Raw genomic sequence first — 26,352 nt, 5'->3', positions numbered from 1 at the left:
AAAGTAATAAATGTTATTTGCAGTTAACAATTTTCTTTTTTCTTTATTACAATATTTATGGCAAGACTAGGTAAACACTTATATTGTGATAACAAAAAATATTCAAGCGTGACCTTTTGTGTAGGACAAAGAGGTTTCTTCGCTGGCAACTTTACAACAGGGATGAGGATGAAGCGCTATTGTGTGAAAGGCATCCAAGAGCATCTCTTTCAATCGGAAAACATGAGTGAAATTTATGACGCGTGAAGTTACGTACAGCTGTTTTCAGCATATACAGCGCTTGTCTGCAAACTAGGTTACAGTATAATGTCACGGGCTTACACTTCGTTACTATTCTGTGTTGTGAGCTTGATTCTAAAATTCATACTCGTATAGGTAGGTTGTATGTGTAAGTGTGCTCCATAGTAAATATCTATTAAGAATTCACAAATATATAATAGAGTAAACGCAATCAGCGTTGAAGCCGTGTGACAGATACAACACATGAATTATACATGACTATACATTTTACCAAGGTTAAACGGTTTTATACACATTGATGTTGGTATACGAGTATTCATTTAATTAGAGCTAAAGGAATTAATCAGTATGGACATAGTTTCTCCAAAGAACCTTTTTGAGACTATGTACAGCAGTAACATTTTCGCTCTTTAATAAATGTAATTTTACTACATAAAATGATTGAGAAAAGAGAACAAAAGATAAAGTAAAAAATAAAGTCACAGAATAGACGTTATACTTAAATCATCATTTAGAACATCTTCAGGGAAATTTTTCATCGGAACAGCGAGCATACTTTCTGAATAATATCGAAATTCTTCACTGGAGCGGACTCTTTGTGAAGTCTAAAATATCCGATTTATTGCTTAGACTGCATCTAACTGTAAATTCAAATCGACTATTGAGAGCGTCGTGCCACATTTTGGCGTGATATCAGATGCAGGCGAATCTGTGTTTGACTTTCCTATTTAAACTGTGGTAATACAAGATCTGAGTTCCCAGTAGAGATTTAAGCCTCGTTGAAATATGGATTACTCGCTCCCCCAAACGGGCCCGAGGCGTACCTCTAAGCGATCTCTCCTCTGAAGGACACACAGTACTTAAGGGCATGAGTGTTGTGATTCCCAGTTAGCAAGTGCTTGCTAACGTTGAGCTTTTTAATTAAACCTCGTAATAAACGCGGAGGGAAATTCGGTTTGAGCGAGTTATTGCCGTGATTGTAATTAATCACAATGTTTGCGTCTGTGTTGGCTTCTAGCAAATACAGTTTGTAAGTAAGTAAGTAAATAATAAAACGTTGCTTATAAAATTGTTAGGCTTTACTAAATTATGTTTATCATATTTGGCCTTGGTGTTTGAGTAATTAATTATGTTGCATCATATTTAGGACTTAAATCTAATTCATAACATCCCTTTTTCATGTAAAAATTCTATACGTAAAATGAATAAGTTATCTGACATTGTTATATAAACTGAACAACGTTAAAATGTTTTATTATTTCTGCTCTTACTTTACAATTCTATCTTGTTTTCAAAAACATGGCGCTTCATACGCCGGTGCTTGATGTGTGCGGTATTTCGTCATTATTAACGTGATATGTGATATCTTATACGTAGGCGAAGTGCTATTGCGTGCGTATTTATTAATTTAAACTATATTATATAGCATACAAATCCTAAGCCATTTTAATTGTATGGAAATAAAACAAATTCTCACAACAATGCATTGAAAACAATCATGGCGTTGCATAGCCGGGGGCATAATGCTGCAGTAATATATAATAAAAAGAAAGTTATATTAAAGACTTAATAAGTCATGATGAAGCTAATCCAAGTTGGTACAAGGTCGGCCAACTGCAGGTCGTGACCTCGCTCTACCCCACGGAGCATTTCGTTTACATATGCAATTACGGTTTCACTAGTCCCGGCAAATAAGTGCGCTTACAAAATTCAAGGCGTGCTTAAAACGAGGGATTTCATCCCACACGTCAATGGAAAGCAATCTGAGTTAATTCTTAATTCATGATTGCTCTTACTGAGTACATAATTAAATAAATGATGCCGGTCGTTTGGTATTTTTGGTATAAGTAAGTAGTTAAAGAAAATTTAATTTATAAATTAAATATAAATAATTAATTGGAATAGTTTTGAAAACTATGTAATTTTATCTTGCTATGTCATGTATATATAGTAGTCTATTGTTTATGCAGATATTTCTCGATAGTATAAAAATACAAGGCTTGCAAAGTTGCTTCGTTATACGAAAATTTTTATTTGTATTTAAAGAGTCAAATTAAGTATCTAGGTCTAACTTAATTTTTTTAGGAATAAAAGATTTTGAGGGATGTAAAGGCATTCATCTCAAAGTCTCAAACAATTTACATCGAACTTGATCACGGGAATACTGAGATGTTACATGTCTTGACGTATAAAAATTATTATTTGTGAATTACCTTCATCTTTTTCTCTGCAGTTGGTGTGTTGTGTATTTTTCCGGATACTGGCGTTATTGGTTTTCAGTCTTAGCGTCTTTTTGTCTTTTGGTATGTTTGACATGGGGTATTCAATTAATAAGAGGATCCTAAGTAACAGAAACCTTCAAATCATTTTCTTCAACAAATCAAATCTTGGAAAAGCTTATGCTTATTATTTAAGGCAAAGTGTCCCTCCGCCACCTACTAACGCTTCTTTTAACAAACAAAAATTATTATTATTATTAATAGAATAGATTGAAACAATATGTCATTTAAACGAAATATTAAAATAAAATGAGGAAAAAATAAAAATACTATACGTGAAACGCAAGAATATACATAAAATATTACCAAGCCAATTTAAACGAATATCACATCGCTTTGAGATGGCTGAAAGCAATCAGGGTTCGTAATAAATAAACTAAAGAACCTTCTAGACCCCTATTAGTTAATAGTCTGGGTGGTACGCGAATGGAGTCGATGGTCACTTGAGACTGTTTGCGGCATTCGAAGCAGACTTCTAGACTCAAGTAAATGGCCTATGGGTTTATTTACTTAAATTGTAATTAGATAGTCTCGCAATTAAGAGAACTGTAACAACTCAATAGCTTAGTTGTTATTTCTAGTAAAATGTCTGATTTTTGTTCTGAATTAATTGATCCTTTAATTTAAATGGTTTTCCATTATCTATCGAATGTTGCGATTATGTATTATACATATTACAAAATATATTTCGTTCTTGTGATCTGTAAAATTTTAATGTAAAATATTAGGTACAAGCGCAATAGCTTAAAAATTAATATTTACATTAATTGAGCGAGTTTACAACTATACTTCATAGAATAAGCAAGGTGATTTTCTCGACTTTGACAAGCTAGTATTAAGTAATAAATACATATGGTGATACCAAAAAATCTCTAAACAAGAACCTATCTCAAGTTAAAAAAAGACCAGTTAATTGCGCCTTGCACTCAAAAGTAGGTCTAGAAGTTAAAAATAAACAAATTAAATTTTCTGGTTTATATGATTATACTTTTAGCATGTAGTTTATGACCTTATTTCTCGTTCTGGTTTTGTCCTTGATGACCGGGAATAGAAACTAAATAAATCATAGCTTATGACACTTTTTTGTGAAAAAACAGACCAGCAAGATGACTCTTATAGACAAGTTAAAAATAGCACAAATACAGTAACCCTAATTAACCTCACCATGATAATACATACAAATATGTCAATAATGTTACACAATGATAAGTAAAAAGTTCTAATTTGCAAAGCTTTCAGGTGATATCAAACCACATGTTGGTCAGTTTAAATTTAGAGCGAATACTACAAAATGGTCGTTGACAAATGGCATATTAAACCAGCTCCTATTGGCTGGGCCTACTATCCGAGTATGCGAATGAATTGCTTTATGATTTATGAATAGAGAGCTTAGCAATCTATTTTCAAAATTAATCCACTTCATTATATTTTAATTCACATCTGTTTTATTTGATTATAATATAAGGTTTGTATATAAGACAAACAAATTATACCGATTTTGCTCCACATAACGTATCTCAGCTTCAAACAATATTTATAGAATGTAATAATAAATGTTTCTTTCTTTCTTTCTTTCAATAAACTCAATTTAAGCATTCAGATTATAATAACGATAATTTAATTGAGAATACTGATTTCTTGAACTTTGTTCATGGCAATATATATAACAAAATAAACTCACCATTGACGGCTAGTCAGTTACGTTTAAAATGGGGCACAATGATCTATCTATTTAGCTACCGAGTTATGTAGCACACAGGAAAGTTTTAACGGAGGCAAGAGTACATAACTCAGCTGTGCTGACGATGCTACGGCATTTAAGTAGAAATTCGCGAATCCGCCAAAACTTTTAGCGCTTACCTATCTTTCACAAGCATTATTCCAGTACTGCTTGTTTATAAACTAATTCAGACGTCAAACTGTCATAAAACTGTACTCGCTGTAAATTATTTCGCAATCGAAAACTTTATGCATCATGCTCTGTTTGCATCATAAAAATTCGATCATCTTTAATACTAGGTTGAATTACGTTTGTCGTGACGTGAGTGACTTGTCTTTGATTTATTTTTAAGCTCTGTCAATTCAATTTATTTTGCGTTCGTTCAAATCAATATATATTCTATATTTTTATTTTTATTTCTTTTTTATTTTTTTATATGATGACTAAATCCTGATTGATATGTAAGTATTCTTATTATTACTGTGAAAATAATATACATGAACCCACTTTTGAGCAAACAGCACATACATAAGAAATTAATATCAGAGAATTAAAACTCTGAGAATCAAATAGATTTTACAAAAACCCACTCTTTCGTAAAACAATAATTATAACTACGTATTTAGATGAAACTGCTATCAATTGACCTAAATTATGTATCTCGTTAATTCTGCTTTATATGGAATAGATCCGTGTAATATATTATATTAAGCTCGAGAAGCACATCTCAGATGATAGCTATCAATAAACGTCAAAGGAAAGTGGATATATGACGCATGTGCTCAGTTACTTACACGTATCATTTTCCTATAAATATCACAACACCTACATAATCTATTATTTGTTTTCAACCTGTGATGTGATGCGTGATAAATTCCTAATATACGTTAATCACGATATACATACATTGAGGAATTTAATTAATGATTTTGTATATAAAATTTTAAAAAAATATATGCATTAAATTCATTTTTAAAAGGAGAATAATACACAAAGCATGGCCAATGTGTAATTGAACGGATTTATCCAATTCAAGTAATCTAATAGAAACTTGGTGGTTTACGCCTTTATAATAAAGAGGGGTGTGAAACTGAATGCTGAGCTTTAAACTTGGACTATTTACGACGCCATTATGATATTATAGTGATGTAACAATCTTACGATCTGCAGTAACTTGCGTCGTAAATACAGGCAAAACTGTCGAGTCTTTAGTACCACCTGTGCTTGCCAACCTACTCATTGTGTAATTGGATATAAATTCTTTTAAAGGCAGTCTTAGATTATGAAGTTAGTAAATTATTAAAAATAGTTTTGCTTCGTTTTTATTTAAAAAAACATTTATCCTTTCATTGTTAAGTTTCTTCAACAGGAAATCACGGATCTCTATCATCATCGCAGTTGAAAAATTCATAAAAGCAATAAATCTATTTAAATTAACGTACACTACGAATAAAGAATCTTTCGACGTTTTTGAAACGTCCGCTAAAATGCTTCACAGATTAGAAGCTAGACCTACTTTCAGTAATAACGCTTTATAACATAAAATCTTCAATAATTAAACAAGAGTAATTTCTTATTTAAACAAATTGCACACATTAGACTAAGCTACACGACGACAAGATATAAAATCTCTACGACTACGTTTTAATTAAGGAGTGGAGTATTCAAAGGCCGCAATAACGAAGCTCGTAGAACTAACCTGCGTGAGTAACTAAGTAGAAGTTGCTTTCTCTATTCACTTTCAGGCCACATAAGTTTATATTAATGTAATCTGCGATCCTATTCAATGTGGTTAGTGATAGCTCAAGAAGTTTACATGTGGTGCTATAAATTATAAAGTTATAGATAATTTTCGATGATTTCAAATTTCAAGCATTTCATTCATATGCTAAACTGTGTAAAGTTTATAATTATTCACAAATCTCACCTAAATTTAATACATATTTATAATTTAAAAGATTGTATTTAAAATATTAACATTTTCATTTAAAATAGGTACACTTTCCCGGCTCATATAAGAAATGGAAATTTATCAACTCAATTCTGAAAGTTTATTCTACATTATGGAGTGACTCATAGATGTATGTCGTCTATGGATAGATTTGAGATCAATTGCTTTAAAGTTAACTCTTATTTAACTTTCATTACCTCCAACCTTAAATCTAAATTTAGCTCAATATTGCTATTTAAGGAAAAAAATGAAACAGAAACTAAACTGATTTAATTTATCGTAAACTAGATGATAGATTCAACAATTGTATTTCAAATATTTAAAATCACTGAGTACTGATACCAAAAATCAGACATTATAAAGCAGCATTTAAATTATACAATTAAAATAAAAATAAAGAAAAAATACTCCTACTGAATATAAGGTGGCACTCTTGTTGCCGTAGGACCCTTTTATGTAAATCTTGAAAGATGTGACCGGATTGTCAATGAGACAGCGCAATTACCTTGATGAATACGGGTTCGCATTTCGTAACTTTAACTAATATTTAACGTAACGATAAGTTACGGTGGGTATACATCCGTTACTTGGCATGTAACAATTCAACTAAAATAATTTTTATTTAGTAATTATGTTTATTTAGTATTAAATATTGTAATAATTTACAGTTACTGTGTGGAAAGGATGACAGCGCCTGTTATTGATATGTTTACTTTCAGTAACGAATAAAATAAACATGCTGCCCGCATTTGTCAGAAAATTGATATTCTATGAAATTGTAATAAAAGTGGAATTTTGTTAATCTACACGAAAGGCTTGGATCTCTCAATGTTTTTAGAAGATTTAATTTATTATAGATACATAAGAAAATATAATATACGTATATTAAATAAAATAAAATAACTAAGTATTCGGGATTTTATTCAATTAAACTGCCAATAATTAAAACGGACAGCCAGTCGTTTTCGCTACTTCGCCGTCTATTCGTTAAAGCAGACTGAAATAAATAAAAACTAAGCTCGTAAAACCTACGTAGTATCCTTTTTTTGAATCCTTGGTCTTGGGATGAAGGGAATGCCGTAATTCTTTTGTTTATCCCTTTTAAATACATAACCTACGTACAAAACATTTGAAACTGTTTTTAGTCTGACGCCTATACTGTAATATTAATTATATAAGTTAGACTAATATTAATTACAAGTATGTTTAGAGGAATCTATAGATGTGTGGATGTGTTTCTTACTCTTTCACAACAATACGAAGGATCGATTTTCGTGATAGGTACCTGGCAGTGATGTAGTTTCTGTATTACTATTAATGCTAAATCAATCAATGTCATTTTATAATCACCACCAGCAGATTAAAATTTAGGATATTAATAGGAAATATCATCGTTTATTATATAGATTATTTAAAGTGGTATTTTTTTCTACTCTACTAAATTTTAATATTCTATTGTTAGTTTATTAACATTTACAAGAACATGCCAAGTCTAAGAGGATTATAAATAACAACACGAAGATCAAGGCTCGAAGCCTATCCCACTTGTTATTCTTATCTGTAAACTGTCAGGTAATTTTATTAAAAGTAACATGTAACATACTAACAATGTTTAAATTGTAACAAAATGCTATTGTGCGCTACTTTGAATAGTCCTTTTACTGCCAATGAATGCCAGTACGGCATTGTAAACCTTAGCTAAATATAGATATAAAACGATATATCCGCAGTACATTCATGCGCCACATTATATGGTATAAGCATGGTATTAGTCATACATTTTTTAATATGTAACTACATCGCTGCCTATATTGTAGGAAAGGTGAGACTGTAATGAACATTTATATATATTCTATCATAGTTATTTTGAACTATGATAATTTACTTTTGATATTTAGATATAATTGTATTAAATACATTTTTCGAAAATCATATTTTAACGATTTATATTTAAATGTATAAAATATGATCTATTTGCATAGGTACCTACTTATACCTACTTACTATTCTGTAATATTCGAGAAACAATTTATAATCTGTATGAGGCACATCAGTCATAAGCACTATCACGAAAAAAAAGGAATCACAACTCGTAATAAATTTTGTAGGAATGACTTCGATATTACATTTAATTCAATATTACATACCCCCAAAATCATAAATTTAAATTTATATCGTATTGTTTCAGCTTTCCATGAAACTGCTGACGTGTTGACATCGATAAACATAACGTTGAAAAGTACCACAACGGTTTTGGGAAACTTCATTAAAATATAGTTTGTGAAAGAGAAAAGTTTGTTTGAGTAAAGTGGTGAACAAAGGAAGCATGCGGCAGGGGGGCTCAGGTGGATAGCATGACAGCGTTTGCCACAGCGGCCTGATGGCGCTAGTGCGCCGTATTCTAGGCGACGCCCAGGTAATATATTGTTTAATGGAAATTTACTGAACTTCTTTACCTCTTTTTTTTCAAGAAATAGATATGCCGTTCAATGTGAAATCTTCGAATATTTCTCAATATATAATGAAAGAGTAAAGTATTAATTATACATTCTATCTATTACATCAAGCGATGGAAGGTGTCGGAAACTGAATAGACTCTGTTTAGATTAATAGACAAAGATAAGGCATCGACGGAAGGCTGTTAAAACGTAATGCTGTTAATATAAAGGCCCATGTTTATGAAATGAACTCATAGAGCGTCCATAATTCTTGGCTTTAATAGGACAGAAGGGTATTGTTTTTATGACTGCTTTATTAAATATCGCTGGCATTGTGGCCTAGATGTTGAACAAATTAGATTCCATAGCGTGATTAATAGCATTTAGATTGTAGAAGTAACTTTCTATAATAATTCTATGAGCCTATTTTCTTTGGCCGATTTATTATTGTTGTTTTGTGTTTATTTGACTATTATTTGTTCTTTAAATAATTGTACTTACTGATTTATTTTTACCAATACTAAACATAGCTCTATAGTCTTATAGGGTTAATTTATTCAGTACATTTCGTATACGTTTTTTGTTTTTTAAATCTGACATAGAAAAAAGAATATATTATCTTGTTACCTTATACTGGCAATCAAAGCGATTCATCCTTCAATTACAATATTTAACAAAAGAACTTGTAATTCGACAATATATTGTCTCGTTTACATATTCTATTGCCGTAATTTACATAATATTTGATTCATTTGATAAAATGGTTGAAAATTATTAATAAAATATTTTTGTTTAGGCGAAACTTTGCAAAATGGTTGATGAACAGGTATCGGTTGGAACAAGAGTGGAAACGGAAGCGGAGCCAGAGCCCGCTGATCCTCTCATCACACCAGCTTGTTCTGCACTCGATAGATCAGACTTAGATAGACCAGTTCCTCCAGAAAGACGTCTCCTAATTAGAACACTTGATAAACCACGAAACGGAGCTCTTAACGGCGATCGAGAAGCAACGCTTAACAGATCAGCACGATTATCAATTAGAAACGGAAAAGACAATCCATTTATCGGTATGTTACTTCAAAATGTATGCGTAAGTTATAGTTTCTTGTCTTAAACAATCTTATAATGGATTTAATAGTTTCTTCCCCAGAAGATGACAATAAAGAAAACCAAACTAATGGAAAGCTCGATTCTCCTATAAAATGGAATCAAAATGGAAGCGACAGCGGGACATATGCAGAAATAGGCAATAGTAACACAAGTGATAAGAATCCTTTAGACCCAGCCGATAGCTCCGAAGAGGAAGTCCCTTTGCCTGATGCGACTTCACCAGGAAGAAGTAGCGATGGACCTGAGCCCAGAGCTGATATCACTGCTACCCTCGATGGTGGTGAGTAAAGCTTTATTACGGATTCATTTATTAATTACATCATTTGTGACTATAAACTGTCTTTAGAAAAACATCTGTGATATCCATTGTTTGCATTTGACTTGGTAAATTTAAATCTTACTCAAATATTTCGATTATTTAAATGTCAGTCATTTTTACTCGTTATATAAATGTCATAATACTTATGCATCGAGACAAAATTTAAAAATTAACAGTCTAGCTCAAATTATTTTAAAACAAAAGTGCATTGTACAAGAAAAATAGAAACTTGCTTGTATTTGAGTTAGATACTGTAATACGGGAGATAATAGTTGCTAACTAGTCCGGCTGGCATGTTTGTGTTCTGGATGAAGTAAGTTGCAAGCTAGTTGGAAATTCTTCAACGTTGCTGCTACGAATATTATGAGCGTCACTAATGTCTCGGATGAGCTGCCGTGAATACAAACTATATTAGCGATCGTGGAATTGCATAAAGTGCTTACATTTTCTCAGTTTTATAATGAATATTTTGGAACATACTAAACAAAACAATTATCGATGAATGTTACACAAGTTGTTAAATGTTTAATGAACGTTAACATTTCGATTTCACTGGTTCTACACAGTTCGCTTCCTAAATTAATTATGAGATAATTTTAAAATTTCGATAAATTATTTCTTAGAGTATCTGAAAAATTCACAATAAAAAATAGCGAAATTTCTCCACACTTTTACTGTAACATTGTTTTTATATTAGGCACTTTTCATACATTGTCTGTGTCTCTCCGTAGTCCCAGTGCACTAATGAGCCTGCTGCCTTGGGGAATAAGCTCATTTGCACTAACTGCACAGCCAGCCAACTTTACAATAAAGAAACTCTTCGTCTGATGTCGTAATTTGACACTTAATAATCATAACACTCATAATTAGCCTCTAACATTCGATATGTTCAAAGTTTTCTATTGAAAACCTTTGAATATTTTTAGTGTTTATCATAAAAATAACGCGTTTCAATAATGTGAAATTATATAAGATTATATTAATCTAATAACGCAACATATCGAGACGGTTCTTGAAAAAGCTATAAAGATGCCTTTCTTACATTAGATACTAAAACAAACATTTGACATACACGCGTTCTTTACCATAAATTTCCCCTCTTCTAAAGCAAAGCATTGTAATAAAAATCAAAAATAATTGAATGCCTTTGTACCACGGTTGTACATATTTTTGTCACACCTGCAATCAAATCCTATCAGCTTGTGCCACAGTGCGTGAAACATTCTAATATAATCGATTTGTCTGGACGAGGCCAGTCGCGGCTTTCGTGACTAAGAGAAGTTTCGTATTATTACGATGTTTACGTCCCCATAACCAACCCCATTTATATCATTCCTTTAACATAAACTTTAGTACTTTAGATAATATATGATTGTCACTATTGTAACGAATAAAATCAATAATAACAGAGATCAAATAATTGTGAAGAACATCTTTTTCAAGAAATACATTTCTAAAATAAAACTCGTTAAACTTGACGAGACCCAACTAAGTGTGTAAACATTCGCCATTCCCTCCTTATACACGTACATTTCTACTTGAAGTTTCAAGTACCAAAAAAGCATACGAACATATTGACAGCACTAAATTATGTATGCTATCGCATAACTTACTTCGCACTCTTTTAGTAGCTGTGAAGTGGGTCTAGATTTTTAAATAATATTGCAGAAAGACGTGCCTTATCACGCTTTCTTTACAATGCCTGATAGATATGGCTTTCATTCTCTTGACTTTGACCCTGCATATTATAAGTATAAGCAATATACTTGAGTAAAATTATGAGTGTACAAAAGGACTTCGATAATTATCTATGATCTGATCTAATCCTACTAATATTATAAAAGCGAAAGTTTATAAGGATGTGTGTGTGTTTGTTGCTCTTTCACGCAAAGACTACTGAACCGATTGTAATGAAATTTGGTACGTACACAGCTGGACAACTGGAATAACATATAAGCAACTTTTTATCCCGATATTTTGACGAGATACGGACTTACTCGGGTGAAACCGCGGGGCGCAGCTAGTTAATTTATATATTAGGGTTAGATATAGTAGTTTTAGGCCATAATAAGGTAAAGGACACATTAATTAATTATTTATCTATTGGTCATAGAAACGTTTTTTCTTAGACAACAACGTTGGCACGCACGACAGGTAAATAATGAGAGGCGATAACTGATTTATCTAGTACGAAAGAAATACTAGCAGCCGGCCTCAGCGCTCCGCCTGCGTAGTCTTTTTATTTTTCTTTTTGCAATTTTTAAAAATTAATAAATATATAAACTTAATAAATTAATAAACTTATAAAGCAGCAAAGCAAAATTAAGCCAACAAATTATTAAAACCTTCAGCCGAATTATAAGTGGTGTAACTAACACGATTTTATTTCAAATATCTATTATATGATAGTTGTTTATTAAACTAATAACATAAACATTTAAACTAATAAATATAACGTGTAGTATAAAACATTTTGTAAGTTATATTATCTGTGGCCATCATATACATTTCCCGTTAGACGCGGCGTCTCCCGGCGGACGGTCGGACCGATCGCGGCAGGAGGATGTGCCCGCGTCCCCCGGGATGCTCACCGCCGCGCAGATGGCTCGCCGGCTGCGGCTCGAGAACGAACGATTACAGGTGATCTTGTTATTTGAGTGATATTATGTTCATAGTTTGTTGTAAGTATGTTTTGATATACGTTAAAATTAATCGGTAAGGATGATGTGATCACAAATAACTATATGGATACCCCTGATAAGTTCTAAAAATTATGGAAGAATTATTTTCGAGCAGTGACTAATGATTCATTATTTTTTGTATTGACTTATAATTCATTCATTTTCACTAGACTAGATTTTAAAATTTTAGAGGAGATAAGAATCATAAGTATCGTAAGGTCGTACAAAAAATATTGAATGAAATATTTTGTAATTTGCACGATAAATTTAGAACGATATAAACTCGCTACTTACTCATGTTAAACATGCCTGCAATTACGCATCGCATGCACGATGTTTATTGTTCACAGATAATCTTTATACGTACGCTACAATTACGTAGCGTATACAATGAACAGTACAGCGAACGTGAACATACGTAGCCGTAGCACGTGCTCGCGTGACTACGATATTTCAGGCGTCGCATGTGCTACGAGTCGAAAGTTAACGAATCGATAGCAATTAATCTTGGGTACAGGCGGAGTTAACGCGGGTGCGTCGCTTGCTTGTCGCGGCGGTGGAGCGCGGGGAGGCGGGGAACGCGCTCATAGAGCGGCAGGAGGGACAGGACGTGGCGCTGGACCCACAGCAGCTGGAGAAGGAGCTGCTGCTAGCGAGGGAAGCTGTCAGTTGTAAGTATCAAGTATAAAATATTTTTTTTAACTTTATGTTCTTTTTACTGGTATTTGTAATTTTACCCTGGCAAGGTACAGAGTTAAACAGCATTCATTAGCAAAAACTAAGATCTAGAATGCGCTCACTCTTATGAACTTATAATAAAAATTTTAGTATCTTTTAAAACCAACCTCCACCAGAAGTTGCCAAGTATAAGATTTTGAAATAAGACACTGTATCGTATATGAAGGAATTTAAACTGATATATTATAAAATCAGTTCTTCATGTCATAAATACATAATAAATATTTCATAAAAAACGCTACATATATTTTCGTAATATTTCATCGTTAAATTACTTCGAAAATATTTACTTCGAATAAACTGATAAATTCGCCAGTGGCAAATAATTTCCTAAATACCAAAAATGAAGCGTGATATTAGCTGTTGTAGTTTAACACACGGAGCGTCATATGACACTTTAATAAACCGTAGTAATATTTGGGTAAAGTGGTCAATATGAATGGCACGAGTGAATTTGTTTTCGGGTCACGTAGCCGTGGGTTGGTTTGTAACTTCCACGGACATTTTCTCTAATGTCATTACCTTCTCGAAAATCGAACTCAATAAGCCTTAAGAACTTCTAACTATTTATATCCAATAGTCACAATTGAAGCTCATATTTAGTTTGAATGTATTAAATAAGAACTATTTAAATCTATGACAATATACCTTCTTTTCAGTGAAAATTATAATTGTAATAATTAAAAAGTTACTCGAAGAGACATGAGCAATTTAATTCAATATTTTAAATTCATTCCATGTTTTAATTGTCAATGAATCCGTTTAAAAAAAACTGATATAAACTGTTTGAATTGTCCGAATATCGTGAAATATAATCCCATCATATTATATAAACCAGAAATAAAGCTCCTCCACAGAAATTTATTTTATATGTGAAATCGCCTCTACGAATCATTGAGAGCAATGCAATTATCAGTATACGTATTTCGTGGAAAATATTATCGTTTCAATACATGTGAAATTTAATAAATTAAATTTATGCAATTGGTTTTGCATGTTATAATAAATATTCTGTGTAATGGAATACCGTAGCATGATACGCTCTATAAAATACCGATCAAAGGATGCTTATTAACGCAAGTGAGGCTCACTAATCGCTAAGCGGGTTTATTGTCCTTTACAGTTAACTTACTGCACGAATATATAAATTTTGTCACGGGGATTTATAATTAAACTAATATTCGACCACTTTGAATCATCAGTTTTATATCAGTATTCAGCTTTTAAGAAAAAAAAACCCTTGATTTCCACAATAAAATGTTCAAACCGAGAAACGTTATTCTTATTGAAATAAAACTAGACGAAAAGATAAAAATAAACGAAAACGAAATCCTTGACAATTACTTAATTTAATTTAACTCTAACCGCAATAATCGATAATGGAAATTGGTTTCCGCATTTATATTCAATGATGGTAACGTTTGCAATTTTATCTTCAATATAATAAAAACACAATCTGAATAGAAATGTGAGTGCTCACAAACAGAAAAAGTAGCGACGTCTCTGTTGACCCAAACGTTCTAAAAACAATATAAGACGTACAGCGAGGGTGTAAACGTTTTGTTATTGTACAAAATGTGCTTCATTTTGGTGCTTATGATAGGGGCAATAAAGTTTAAATCTAGAGATGTGATCGCAATTGCTTATGCTCTTCTCGCTTCACAAAGATATAAGAAGTATCTGCATTGTGATAGTACAACAAAGGACACACAAGTGGACATTGGACACTTTGTGAAGATTTTAAATCTCCCAGGATTGGAATTTAGTCCTCAGCGAACTAGTTGTCGCAAACTTTATATATCAAGATTTTTATATAAGGTACACTTCAGACATTTGGAAAGGAATTACAGCGAAACACGTAAATTCTTATATTATTTGTTTGGAAATTTCGTTTTATTAATAAATATCTATGTTTAATTACTTCTTTTAATAGCGTTAAGCATGTTGCATATTAAAACACCCTGAGACAAAAAAAGCTAAAATATCATATATTATGTCAACAACCTATCTAATAGACTGTATTGCTACATTTGGTCTATATATCTAGAAAATGTCTTAAAAAATACAAATGTCCTTTGTGTTATATCCATTTCTATTTAATTAAGAACTTCCTTATTTCGACATAACATTACATATACCATTTGAAGTTTATTTATTTTTCGAAAAAATAAATTACTGTCTATAAAACTTAAATAAACGCACTTCATGTACAAATAAATGTTGAAAACTAGCTTTCCGCCCGCGGCTCCACCCATGTCATCAAAGTTAAGCAAAAGATAGACATTCCAACGGTTTTACTCGCATAGGCTCCTTTTTCAGGGAATTTTCGTGATAAAACTATATTATATTTTTTTTATTACCTCTCTCGGTCTCTACATATCCAACTACCATTTTTCAATTATATCGGTGCAGGAGACAGACAGACAGATTACTTTCGCACCCGCGTAAATCCGTATCCCGTAGGAATATCGGGATAAAAAGTTGCCTATATATTATTCCAGTTGTCCAGCTATCTACGTACCAAATTTTATTGCAATCGGTTCAGTAGTTTTTGCGTGAAAGAGCAACAAACACACACACATCCTTACAAACTTTCGCATTTATAATATTAGTAGGATAGATGCTGAACAATATCGTTTTTTATAAATTTATTCATAATTGACTTTTTATTTTTAGCCCTCAAGGCTGATAAGAAGCGGCTTAAAGCTGAGAAATTCGATTTACTGAACCAGATGAAGCAACTCTACGCGACTCTCGAGGATAAAGAAAAGGAGCTCAGGGATTTTATTAGAAATTATGAACAGGTTTGTTTTTTGAGTGTGTTGTGAATATTAATTGTTTATCTACGATAAGTATAATTTTGTTGTTTACAATTTTCCGTAGTTCTTACGTGAAGTTTATAATGCCACCATTTGCATATTGATTATTGGTTTAAGAACTTCTTTTCTCACTCGTACAATACATCAACTGTAAGTTTGGCACTTCGTTCTCAATTTGCTTATTGCGATTGACAGTATAAATTGGGTTCGACATGGGTTTAAATATATTCCTTATAGGACATTTTTGAACGCATAAACACATCGGATAAAGAACAAATGAATTAAATCATCATCATCAACTCATATATGTTCTCACAGTAGGGACATGTGTAAGGATAATTTCTTTAATAAAATAAAATAGTGGACCACGCAGAATAAGCTTTTCACATCGAGTTGTTGAAACTTGCATGTATTAATATTATTAACGTACTGGGTACGCTGGCTAATAATAATCCATTAAATTATGAATATATATAGTTAGTACCTAAGTAGGTACACGCGTACACACTCAAGTTAGTTACAATAGGCGTAAAGTGCAATGCTTAAACGAGAAACTCGGACATTCTACAAATACTAGTCCTTTATATTTGAGTGTAATGTTAAGGCCAGCTCTCTAATGAAGGCTTCAAACAGATCTTTTCATAAGAACACTAGGCTTTTCGAGTAATTAGCTTCTAGTTTTTCGGGATAGTGTGTTATGTTATAAATAAAATATGAAATATACTTTATATTTGCAATATCTAATAAGAAAAATACACTGGAAGCAAAACAAAAGAATTTATCTACTTGTAATCAATCTTAAGTTAGATTGATTACAGGTAGATTTATGGGGCTATTGGAGAACTTGGAAGAAATACTTGTAAAGTCTAACAATTTTTTGTTTTAACTCGTTTTATTTTGACTTACTTTCTAATTACATAACAGTTTAGCTAATGAAAAAATCTGTATCTGTCAAATGTAATAAAATTTCAGATTGCAGCATTCTTAAGTTCCATTCGGGCAATATATTTATAGGCATTACTATGTTATTTATTCGTTGTAGATATAAGATATAAGGCACTTTAAGATTATAAACACCGTTATTAATATTATACCAGATACCCTGATGACATATTGTGATTAGCTTACAATTTAATGCATTATATTTCGGGTAATTATAATCCATGCATGTGAAACTCATGTTATATATGTATTGTAAATATTTGATATCTATTCTCATAGATGAGATCGCGTAGCGGTGCCTCATCAGCGCTCGGGGCGGAGCGGGCGGAGCGCGAGCGAGAACGCGCGGCGTTGCTTCGGCACGCGCGGGACGAAGCGGAGCGGTCCCTGCAGCTCGCCGCCGCGCTCAGCGCGCGGGACACGCAACTGCGTCATGCGAGGGAACAGCTGTTTGAGGTATGTTTATGATTAAGATCATGTACTAGGTCTGGGGTGGACGTGTATAATGTATTGATGCGAGTCTATTCAGTAATAATAACTTAGCGGAGTAATTTCGTGAAGCGTTCTGGAGTACGAAACTAAGTGTAGATTAAGCTTTCTTCGTTTAATAAAAACATCGATTTATTCGAAGGCTAATGTCCCCTTAAATATCATATATGTACGAATTTGCATATATTTATACCAAAGTATCTTTATCGTCCTGGAGTCAATATTAAAAAGTTCTAGCGCATCTTAACATAATATAATTAACCATATATTAAATTCTTGTACATGTAAACTGCTGTGGATCGCATCAATTTGATTAAGCTTGTACCCGTAAAGTAATACTGAACGTATCAGAAACCACAAGTTGAACTTGGTAATAAAGGTACATATCACTATGGTGAATGGTAAAGTTTTCAGACAAGACTAGTTGAGGAAATATTAGCTTTCGCTATTCGGGAATAGTTTAAATTGCCTAACTCAACATCAAGTACTATTGCTTAAAAGTGTTTGCATGAATCATTTGATAGTATGGACTTATTGACAATAGCGCATCTGTAAAAATAGCAAGTTGTATTTGAAATATAAAACCTAAGTTATGAGTCAGTTATTCAATTTCGTAGATAGGTAGGTACCACTTATCGGTAGGCTTAAGGCAAGTTGAAAAGAAATTGAGACAAATACAATCTGAAAGGAAATTTCACAAGATTTATTAATAATTCATCATCATCAGCTTAGCATTTACTTATGACTATACATTCACAATAGATTATCGAAACCCCATAAAATAATTTAAAATTATTGGTTAGTTTATTGGTTAAAATTAAACTAAGAACATTGTTATTAATGTAGTGAATTAGTTGTTATGGAAAACTGTGCTCTATAAATGAGTGAGTCTTTAATTTTTTTAGAAGGCATCTATCACATCTACTACATCTTATTTGCAATAAGCAAATAAGAGGAAATAAAACTTTTCACATATGAATGATGACTATTTAAATATAAAGATGCCATAAATACCACGAAGGTAATTGACTTTCTTTTGTTTGTATAACTCGGCATAAAAATACAAAGGCGCACATTGCTTATCTTACCAAAATTGTTTACACATCATTCCGGATAAAAATTAAAAGAAAATATTCGTCCATTTAAGATAAGTAAGCCTTATACAAAATTAAAGTAATCAGCATTTTTACAACAAATGATCATAAAAATATTATCTTTAATTTTTTTCACTTTAATTAATTGTAATAGATAATTACTTTTAAAAATGCTAAGCCGTCTTCAAATTGTCAGAACAAGGCCGAATGCCAGGCACTAGCTTTTAACTATAAAAAGAATCATAAAATTTCAGCCAGTAAAAAGTTATGAGCCGCCGCATTGATAATCACCTTCTTTTTTGAAGTTGGTTGAAAAATAGTATCCATTAAAATATATGCATTGTTTCTATAACTACATAGGATCTTACAACTAATAATCCCTTATTAGTATTACCTATGTCAAGATACTATAATCCGATATCAAAGGGAGGATAATTAATTGATGTCTCTTTGCTATACATGCTATTATGCTTTAAGGAGGGCGTTATATCGATACGGATCCTTTTTTAAGGAAATAATATACCTCTATAAATACAGTTCATGACACAATTAGAATTGTAGTTCAAAGTTGCTATCATTCGCTTGTTAGATAGGCGGCTATCTTGAGAATTAATTCAGCTAGATACAATATTACCTGCCCTTAGAGATAAAGACCCTGTCAGGTTCATGAAACCCATAGGAAATGAAGTTGCGTGAATGATAATGGGGATAGAAACTGCTTCGTATTAAAGGCCCAGGTTTGGTGATGTATTATTTATATTATACTAAGGATTTATTTTCACATTGTAGCCTGTCGGTATGTTTTTGCATAACTTAATTAACGAAATGAGTACATACGCTTCATTTAATTACAAAATGTTATTTTCAAAAGACAAATGGCTCATTAGCTACGTTATTGATGTTGTTTGTATTTGCTATAAATTCATACCGCAGAATTATATTGAAATATAGAACGAGTTTTTCAGAGCAAAAATTAAATTATGTAACGTCCAAAAACAAAAGGTTTTTTTTTTTTAATTTAGATATCTAAAACAAAGTCTATTCGATTCCTGTTAAAAAATATTATTTTTATGTATTGGATAGATAGATACATATCAAGTTTTGAAAACATCTTTAAACTACGTCAGTAGAATAATACCGTAATAATGTCATTAAACACGATTAATTTCCTATCATATTGTTAATTGTAATTATGGAAATGGATTACATCGTGATCAGTATAGGTTGGCAATAACAAAGGAATATCGACAGGAAACAATTATGATGAATAGGTGCGTTGAATAGCCAGTACTCATCCATCACCAACACACGGTGTTAATTACCATTTCAAATTGCTCCTTCTGATGTAAATCGTGATGAGAATTAAGCCCAACTGTTTCCACGATATGCTCGCAATAAATGCTTGAACCTGCGTCAGTTTTAATTTTCGTTCATAAATTGTGTAGTTAAATTGATTTAATCATTCGTAGTCTCACCATTAGAATTTTATGAATTTAATTTATATTTATTACCGGTGGTAAATATTTTACTGTGTAATGACGATGCAAATGTGCTTCTATAAGTCAAATGGAATAAATAAATGTTTGAGTTTGAGTTAGAGTTTATAGTGCTTACATACTAAATGATGATTTTGATTCTGGATCATAGTTATGTATGACCATATTACAAAAAGATCCTAATAATAATACGTAAGTATTATAATTAATTTTAAATCATTGTGAAGCAAGCTTGTGTTTAATACCTAGTTCAGTAACCGATCTTTCATTTCGGGCATTTCAACATGATCTGTGTTCAGTTTTCCAACATAGCTTTATCCATATTACCTATAGTTTTAGTTTACATATTTTATTATTTCTTCGTTTAGAATATTATTTTGGAGGTCTTTCCTACTGTAGCTACGTAGTTCTTGATTATATACATATGGAATATATGCTAATAAACATAGATTTACTTTGTCACTGAAATTAGTAGTTATTAGTAGTTCTGAATGCCTAATTAGCAGAATCTTGTAATGGTTACTAGGCTCGAAGACAACTGCAAGCGGCTGGGTGTTTATCAGAGGGCGAGAGCGTGGCATCTCTGGGCATTGGGCCGCCCATGATGCTCGGTCCCTCCGGACTCATCGGCGACAGAGGCAGCTGCAGCGCTGATTCAGGTGTTAGAGGTATACAGTTGTCTAGAGTCCAGTCGGAACGGACTTGGAGAAGAATCGCTTTTGTCGGAATATACTTTAATTCTTTATTACTTTTTAATATTAAAATGTAAGGAAGGCTAACGCTACATCATCATTAAAGATGTTGAAATATGAGAAAAAATGTGTCAGGGGAAAACTAAAGTAGGGGTCTACCCCTACTTAACCTAACCTCTAGGTTAAGACTACCGTCAGTTACAGGTAGTAGCGACGGCGGCGCGACGTCCGTGTGCGGCGGCAACTTGTCCGACTCGACCGCGGAGGGCCCGCACACCGCCGATCCTTACGACGCGGACGCCATCTCACTCGTCTCCTCCGCGCACCCTATATACCAGCGTGAGTTGCCTCTCTACTACTAACGCATCTTTACATCGGCGTGAATTGCTTTTGTATGATTAGCGTATCCTATATACCAACGTAGGTTACATCTGTCCTATAGGTGCAACGTGTATATCTGTGTGAATGACTTCTGTACTATTAACGAACCGATATAGTGTTTTAAAGCAGCAATAGGACATCTATTGAAGTATAAAATATATGCAGATAGATTAGATTAGTCTTTAAAGTCATTTGAATTCAAAAAATCAATCAATAATATAGCATTATATCTAGGGTTTGTTACGTATTGTTTTTGGACGCGGTTTGAAATTGGTTGAAGAGCTTGAATTCTGATATAATTTTAATATTCGTATACCAGTCATCTTACGAATGCGTACAGTTAGGAGGGAATTAGTGGGCGGTAGATGGAGAACACTCTAACAAATCGTCTTACGAAGGCGTAGAGTGTTGTTATTATTGGAGAAGCGGGGCGGTGCGTGGGTGGTAAAGTCCTAAGTTTTTAGTTCGAGATGTCTCTAGAAATATCACGAGATACGTTCATTGTTACTTTAATAGAATTTAAAATAATATTCAAAGGTTACAAACCTGGTTAGTACTCTTGATTTAGAGCCAACTTAGTTTATTAATTATTTAAATCTTATATTAAACACGCGTACGCATGATTAAGTAGCATTATCACTCAAAGGATTATTGTTAGATTAGTATGCCTAATGGTATATTCTAAAATAATAATTGTAATTATATATATGATAGCTACTTTATTAAACTGTTCGCTTAAAATATGTATGTTTTGTTTCAAATTTCAATAATTAATTAAATACAGTCTCTACTTTCTTTCTCTAACTCTTCAGCCTATTTATTAGCTATATATTTAGTTATAAACTATTATGTCTAAAATCAACGACACTCGTCACCGTGTTTATAGTTCGGCTAATGTAAATCTGGTTTGTTTCCAATCAGTGGGAGAATTCTGTCATAAACGGTATTAGCAACGTCGCACATACTTAGTACTTACATAATAATAAACAATATCGCAACGAGAGTCCGATTTAGTCGGGTCGCGCTGAGATCAAATGCAAGCGAGAGGCTAATGTTCTCTGTTTTATCTTAATGATATAATCATCAAATCGCACGTTGTATCATTGTTTTATTTGTAAAAACCAAAGAACAACTCTAAATTTCGAAAAACGTCATAAGTTTCATTTATTTTATTAAAATGCATGAAAATGTGTTATAAATATGCATGAATAAAGTAAACTGTGAGCAGTTCATTACAATTATAGCATCCAAGAATCGTTATAAACTGCTAATACCCATCAATAAATTCAAATTCATCTATCGTTTTCGAATTACTTATTCTGAGGTACATAATATACAGTTGTATAGAAAAAGCTATCATTAGATATGCTATTCGTTTGCGGAAAATTTTCCGATAGCCAGCTTGCTCGCTTCCGTCGCGTCGTCCGTAACTTACATTGTAGTCCTTAGTGTGTCACAATGTATGACGTTATGAGACCATCGGCAAACCTTATGGGAAAATGTTTGGTATTACGTAATAATAATATATAATGATAATATAATATATGACATAAATTTATATGAAAATTAAGTGTTAATCTATGACGCTACGGGGGCAATAATTTGATGTTGGGATGCGCGTACTCGTTTGTGAAAAGTTTTTATGATTCTATGGGGAAATAAAAGGTCTTGTCTTAAGATATAACCTACTTACTGAAAGTGTACTGAAATTGGGTTGCATGATGAAGCGTTATCATTAGGTTTGTTACTAATTTAGAGACATATAATGTTGTGTCCGTGGTACTGTTTTACTTTCAAGACAATAATAAAAATACGTCTTATCTCTGAAAGAAAAAGAAATCCCTCTTACTTTATTAACATATGACGACGAGGTAATTTTACATTTCAGGGCTTATATTTTTGTTTGGCTGTTTCTCATAGAATAGTGCTTATCGATATATACACAATGAAAACTGAAAATCTATTACTAATTTGGTAAAATTTGTATGCCAATTGTTTGTCGAATTGTGTGGACTATTTTATTGTTGACCAATGAACTCTGTATTACCACAATTCAAACAAATAAATGTTTATTATTATTATTATTTTTTTATATTCCTCGGTCGCTTTTCTTTGGTCACCTTTGACATAATATTACTATTCATATTGCTGAAGGTTAAAAATAAGTACGGTCTAGTTGTTTGAAATATTTTGCAATAAAAAGCTGTGGTTTCAATTGATATTGTATACAAGTAGACGTTAAGATTTCCAATTTATATTTTCATAAAAGTTTATTATATACACATACATCGAAATAACTGCTCATATGCAATATTATAACTGACAATTATATAAAATAATTTCAATGGGATAAATAATACAATCGACTGCAAGGTTTAAGCCGTATTAAAAAGTTTGATAAAATGAAAATCGCTATCGAGAATTACGTTACGTACAGTTATTTTAATGGATTTTACTGAAAACCAACTTAACGTCTGAAATGCTTTTAACGTTATTACTTCCGTTGCATTGTCATTATTATTTAAAGTTAATGTGAGTACGCGCGAATTTCATTATCAAAAGTATATCAGTACGAGCTTTTTAAAATTTTATTTTTTGGAGATTAATACATAAATGTAAATGTAAACGGATGAATATGGAAAATCAGAATCAATAAATTATTCTGCTCTAATAATACTTTATTTATTACCAAAGAAACGTACAGGTAAGATATAAATAACTTCGTTAATTGACTCTATATACCTTCATCTAGGTACATACATAGATGTTGGGTTAGTATCTACTATACCTACGATACCGGATGATAATTAATTTACTCTTCCATCTCAAAGGACTAATAGGTTTGTTGATTTCACGTAAATATTTTGGGATAAAAGATCCAATAGACTTACAAGTTTATTGCGGATTTCTAAATCCCTAAGCTTTGCTTAGTACCTATACATTACAAGATATTTCCAAGGACCAGCATTATATTTCCGAAATTATGGTCATAATTCTTGAACCTGCTATTCTAGCTATAATATTCTTATACCATCGTAATAATATAGGTTTATTTCATGATACGAACAAATTACACCTTAATTGCCAGTACTAAGAACAAGTGAGCTGTTACATATTTTAAATTATTATGTAATCATAATAAAATCTGTAATAACAGTGAACTCAAAAGTGCCGTAACACGTGCCAACATTAATAACATAATGGAATTAGATTGTGAATTTTCTCGATATGTGTGTACTCGTTCCCCGCTTGTGCTTCGTTATTTGTCTTTTACGTACAAGCTGTAAGATTTTTTTTGTGTTTGTTAACAATACTGTTTGCGGGTACTCAATAAAACTTTTAATTATTGTATTTGCAATACTGCATAATGTTTAAGGCATTAGTGGTGGGAATAAAATATTTCCACGCTTCATACGCGCTGTGTTAAATACACATTTTTGCATGTTTCACAATATATATATTTTTTTTCAATTAATATTCTTTAAAAGCATGCCGATATAGTTTTATTTTTAAGATTCATGTGTTAACTTCTGTACCATATGGCGGTCAAAGTTAATTTACTTATTTATTGCATTTAGGTTATTACTTCTTATTTCGCTTCTGTTATTAGTGTTTATGGTTCTGTCTAGTATAGTATTATATTATCTGTGGTTTTGTGAAGGAATTACAACTTCTAAATATTCTCATTGAACAGCTGCTAACAAAAAGTGTAGCAGCTAGTCGTGAAGCCCTAGAAATGCATTAGGTTAGATCATATACCAATTACAATATAATTTCATAATAGCACATATTTGAGAGAGTTTAAAAATTAGCGCAAGGCTGTTATTGTGTCAGAGATTCAAGAGAAATTGTGTATCAAAGTATGAAACGGTTGTCGTTGTCGCAGTGAGCACGCCGCGCGACTGTAGCCCGACGCTGTCGCCGCACAATAGCGCTTCCCCATTCACCCGCTCCATTGATGCTGGCTCGCTCTCCAGGTTTGATATAACTTTTATTCCATTTCGAATGACTAGGTACTACAACCATTGTGGAATGTTTCAATCCCGTTAATAGCGTTTGTACTGTTCGGTGAGGCGATGAATGCAAGAAATTATTTAGCTGTTTTTTGATTTTACTTGATCTTGATATACTTGAATGTATATAAGATAAAATACAAAATTCATTTAATTTAATTCAAGGGCAATTTTTGTTTTTTTTTGTTTTGTTACGAATGTTCGGTCAATGACAAGAAAATGGAACAAAAACCCTGATCATAAATAGTTTATTTCAGTAAGATTTAGTTTGTTTATATTACATATCGTATTCGATTTGGGGATATCGTATAATATGAAATTGACTTTAGAACATCCATCAAATAATTTCACATTAATATAATTTCAAGATACGTCCCTTGTATAATTACTAGACACATGATCATCAAAACGTAAACGGATCTACTAAGTGTCTTAGTATAAGGGTCTCAGACATTTAGACTAAACGTTTGAACCCATTATAGTCTCCTTAACGCGATTAAATGCTTAGTACAAACTAACGAGACTGTTGATGTTATAGTAAATAAGTAATTGCTTTTATTGCATTAAACGCACGCTTTATACAAAGGAAAACATAATTATCCACCAGACTTTAGGATATTAAAAATTGGTCCACTGAAATTACTTACTGGTGAAAATAATCATTATTAACATTTACAACATTTCTAAAAATATTACAAAAGATGTATTTAATAAGCAAGTACATAATATAGTTATATAATAGAGAATAAAATTGAATGAATGGGCATCTTTGAAGATGAAGTTAATATTTAACGGACGACCAAACGAAATGAATATTACGTATTGAAATAGATGGTAATAATGAGATAAATAATATATTTTTAGTAGATAGCAATTTTATTGAGTCTCACATTGAAACATAAATCATAAATTCTTATTAATAATTTAACTTACCTATCCGTTAGTGCATA

General features: G+C 32.1%; 1 protein-coding gene across 3 annotated transcripts in view; it reads left to right on the top strand.

Annotated features, from left to right (window-relative positions):
- The window catches only part of LOC119830861 (kazrin), a 64,684-nt gene that overhangs the window by 28,829 nt on the left and 9,503 nt on the right, over positions 1 to 26,352 (top strand). For all 3 annotated transcript variants that reach the window (XM_038354032.1, XM_038354031.1, XM_038354029.1), the window contains exons 2-11: positions 8,379 to 8,606; positions 9,425 to 9,695; positions 9,767 to 10,018; positions 12,576 to 12,697; positions 13,256 to 13,409; positions 16,153 to 16,280; positions 17,517 to 17,693; positions 20,843 to 20,984; positions 21,207 to 21,347; positions 25,276 to 25,366. In XM_038354032.1, coding sequence (XP_038209960.1) covers positions 8,571 to 8,606; positions 9,425 to 9,695; positions 9,767 to 10,018; positions 12,576 to 12,697; positions 13,256 to 13,409; positions 16,153 to 16,280; positions 17,517 to 17,693; positions 20,843 to 20,984; positions 21,207 to 21,347; positions 25,276 to 25,366 — 1,514 coding nt within the window. In that variant the 5' untranslated portion in view covers positions 8,379 to 8,570. The remainder of the gene's footprint in view (positions 1 to 8,378; positions 8,607 to 9,424; positions 9,696 to 9,766; positions 10,019 to 12,575; positions 12,698 to 13,255; positions 13,410 to 16,152; positions 16,281 to 17,516; positions 17,694 to 20,842; positions 20,985 to 21,206; positions 21,348 to 25,275; positions 25,367 to 26,352) is intronic.

The sequence above is a fragment of the Zerene cesonia genome, chromosome 12, assembly GCF_012273895.1.
Source record: "Zerene cesonia ecotype Mississippi chromosome 12, Zerene_cesonia_1.1, whole genome shotgun sequence".
In the NCBI taxonomy this organism is placed as follows: domain Eukaryota; kingdom Metazoa; phylum Arthropoda; class Insecta; order Lepidoptera; family Pieridae; genus Zerene; species Zerene cesonia.
The sequence above is the reverse complement of the archived record's forward strand: the minus strand, read 5'-3'. Positions and strand labels throughout refer to the sequence as shown.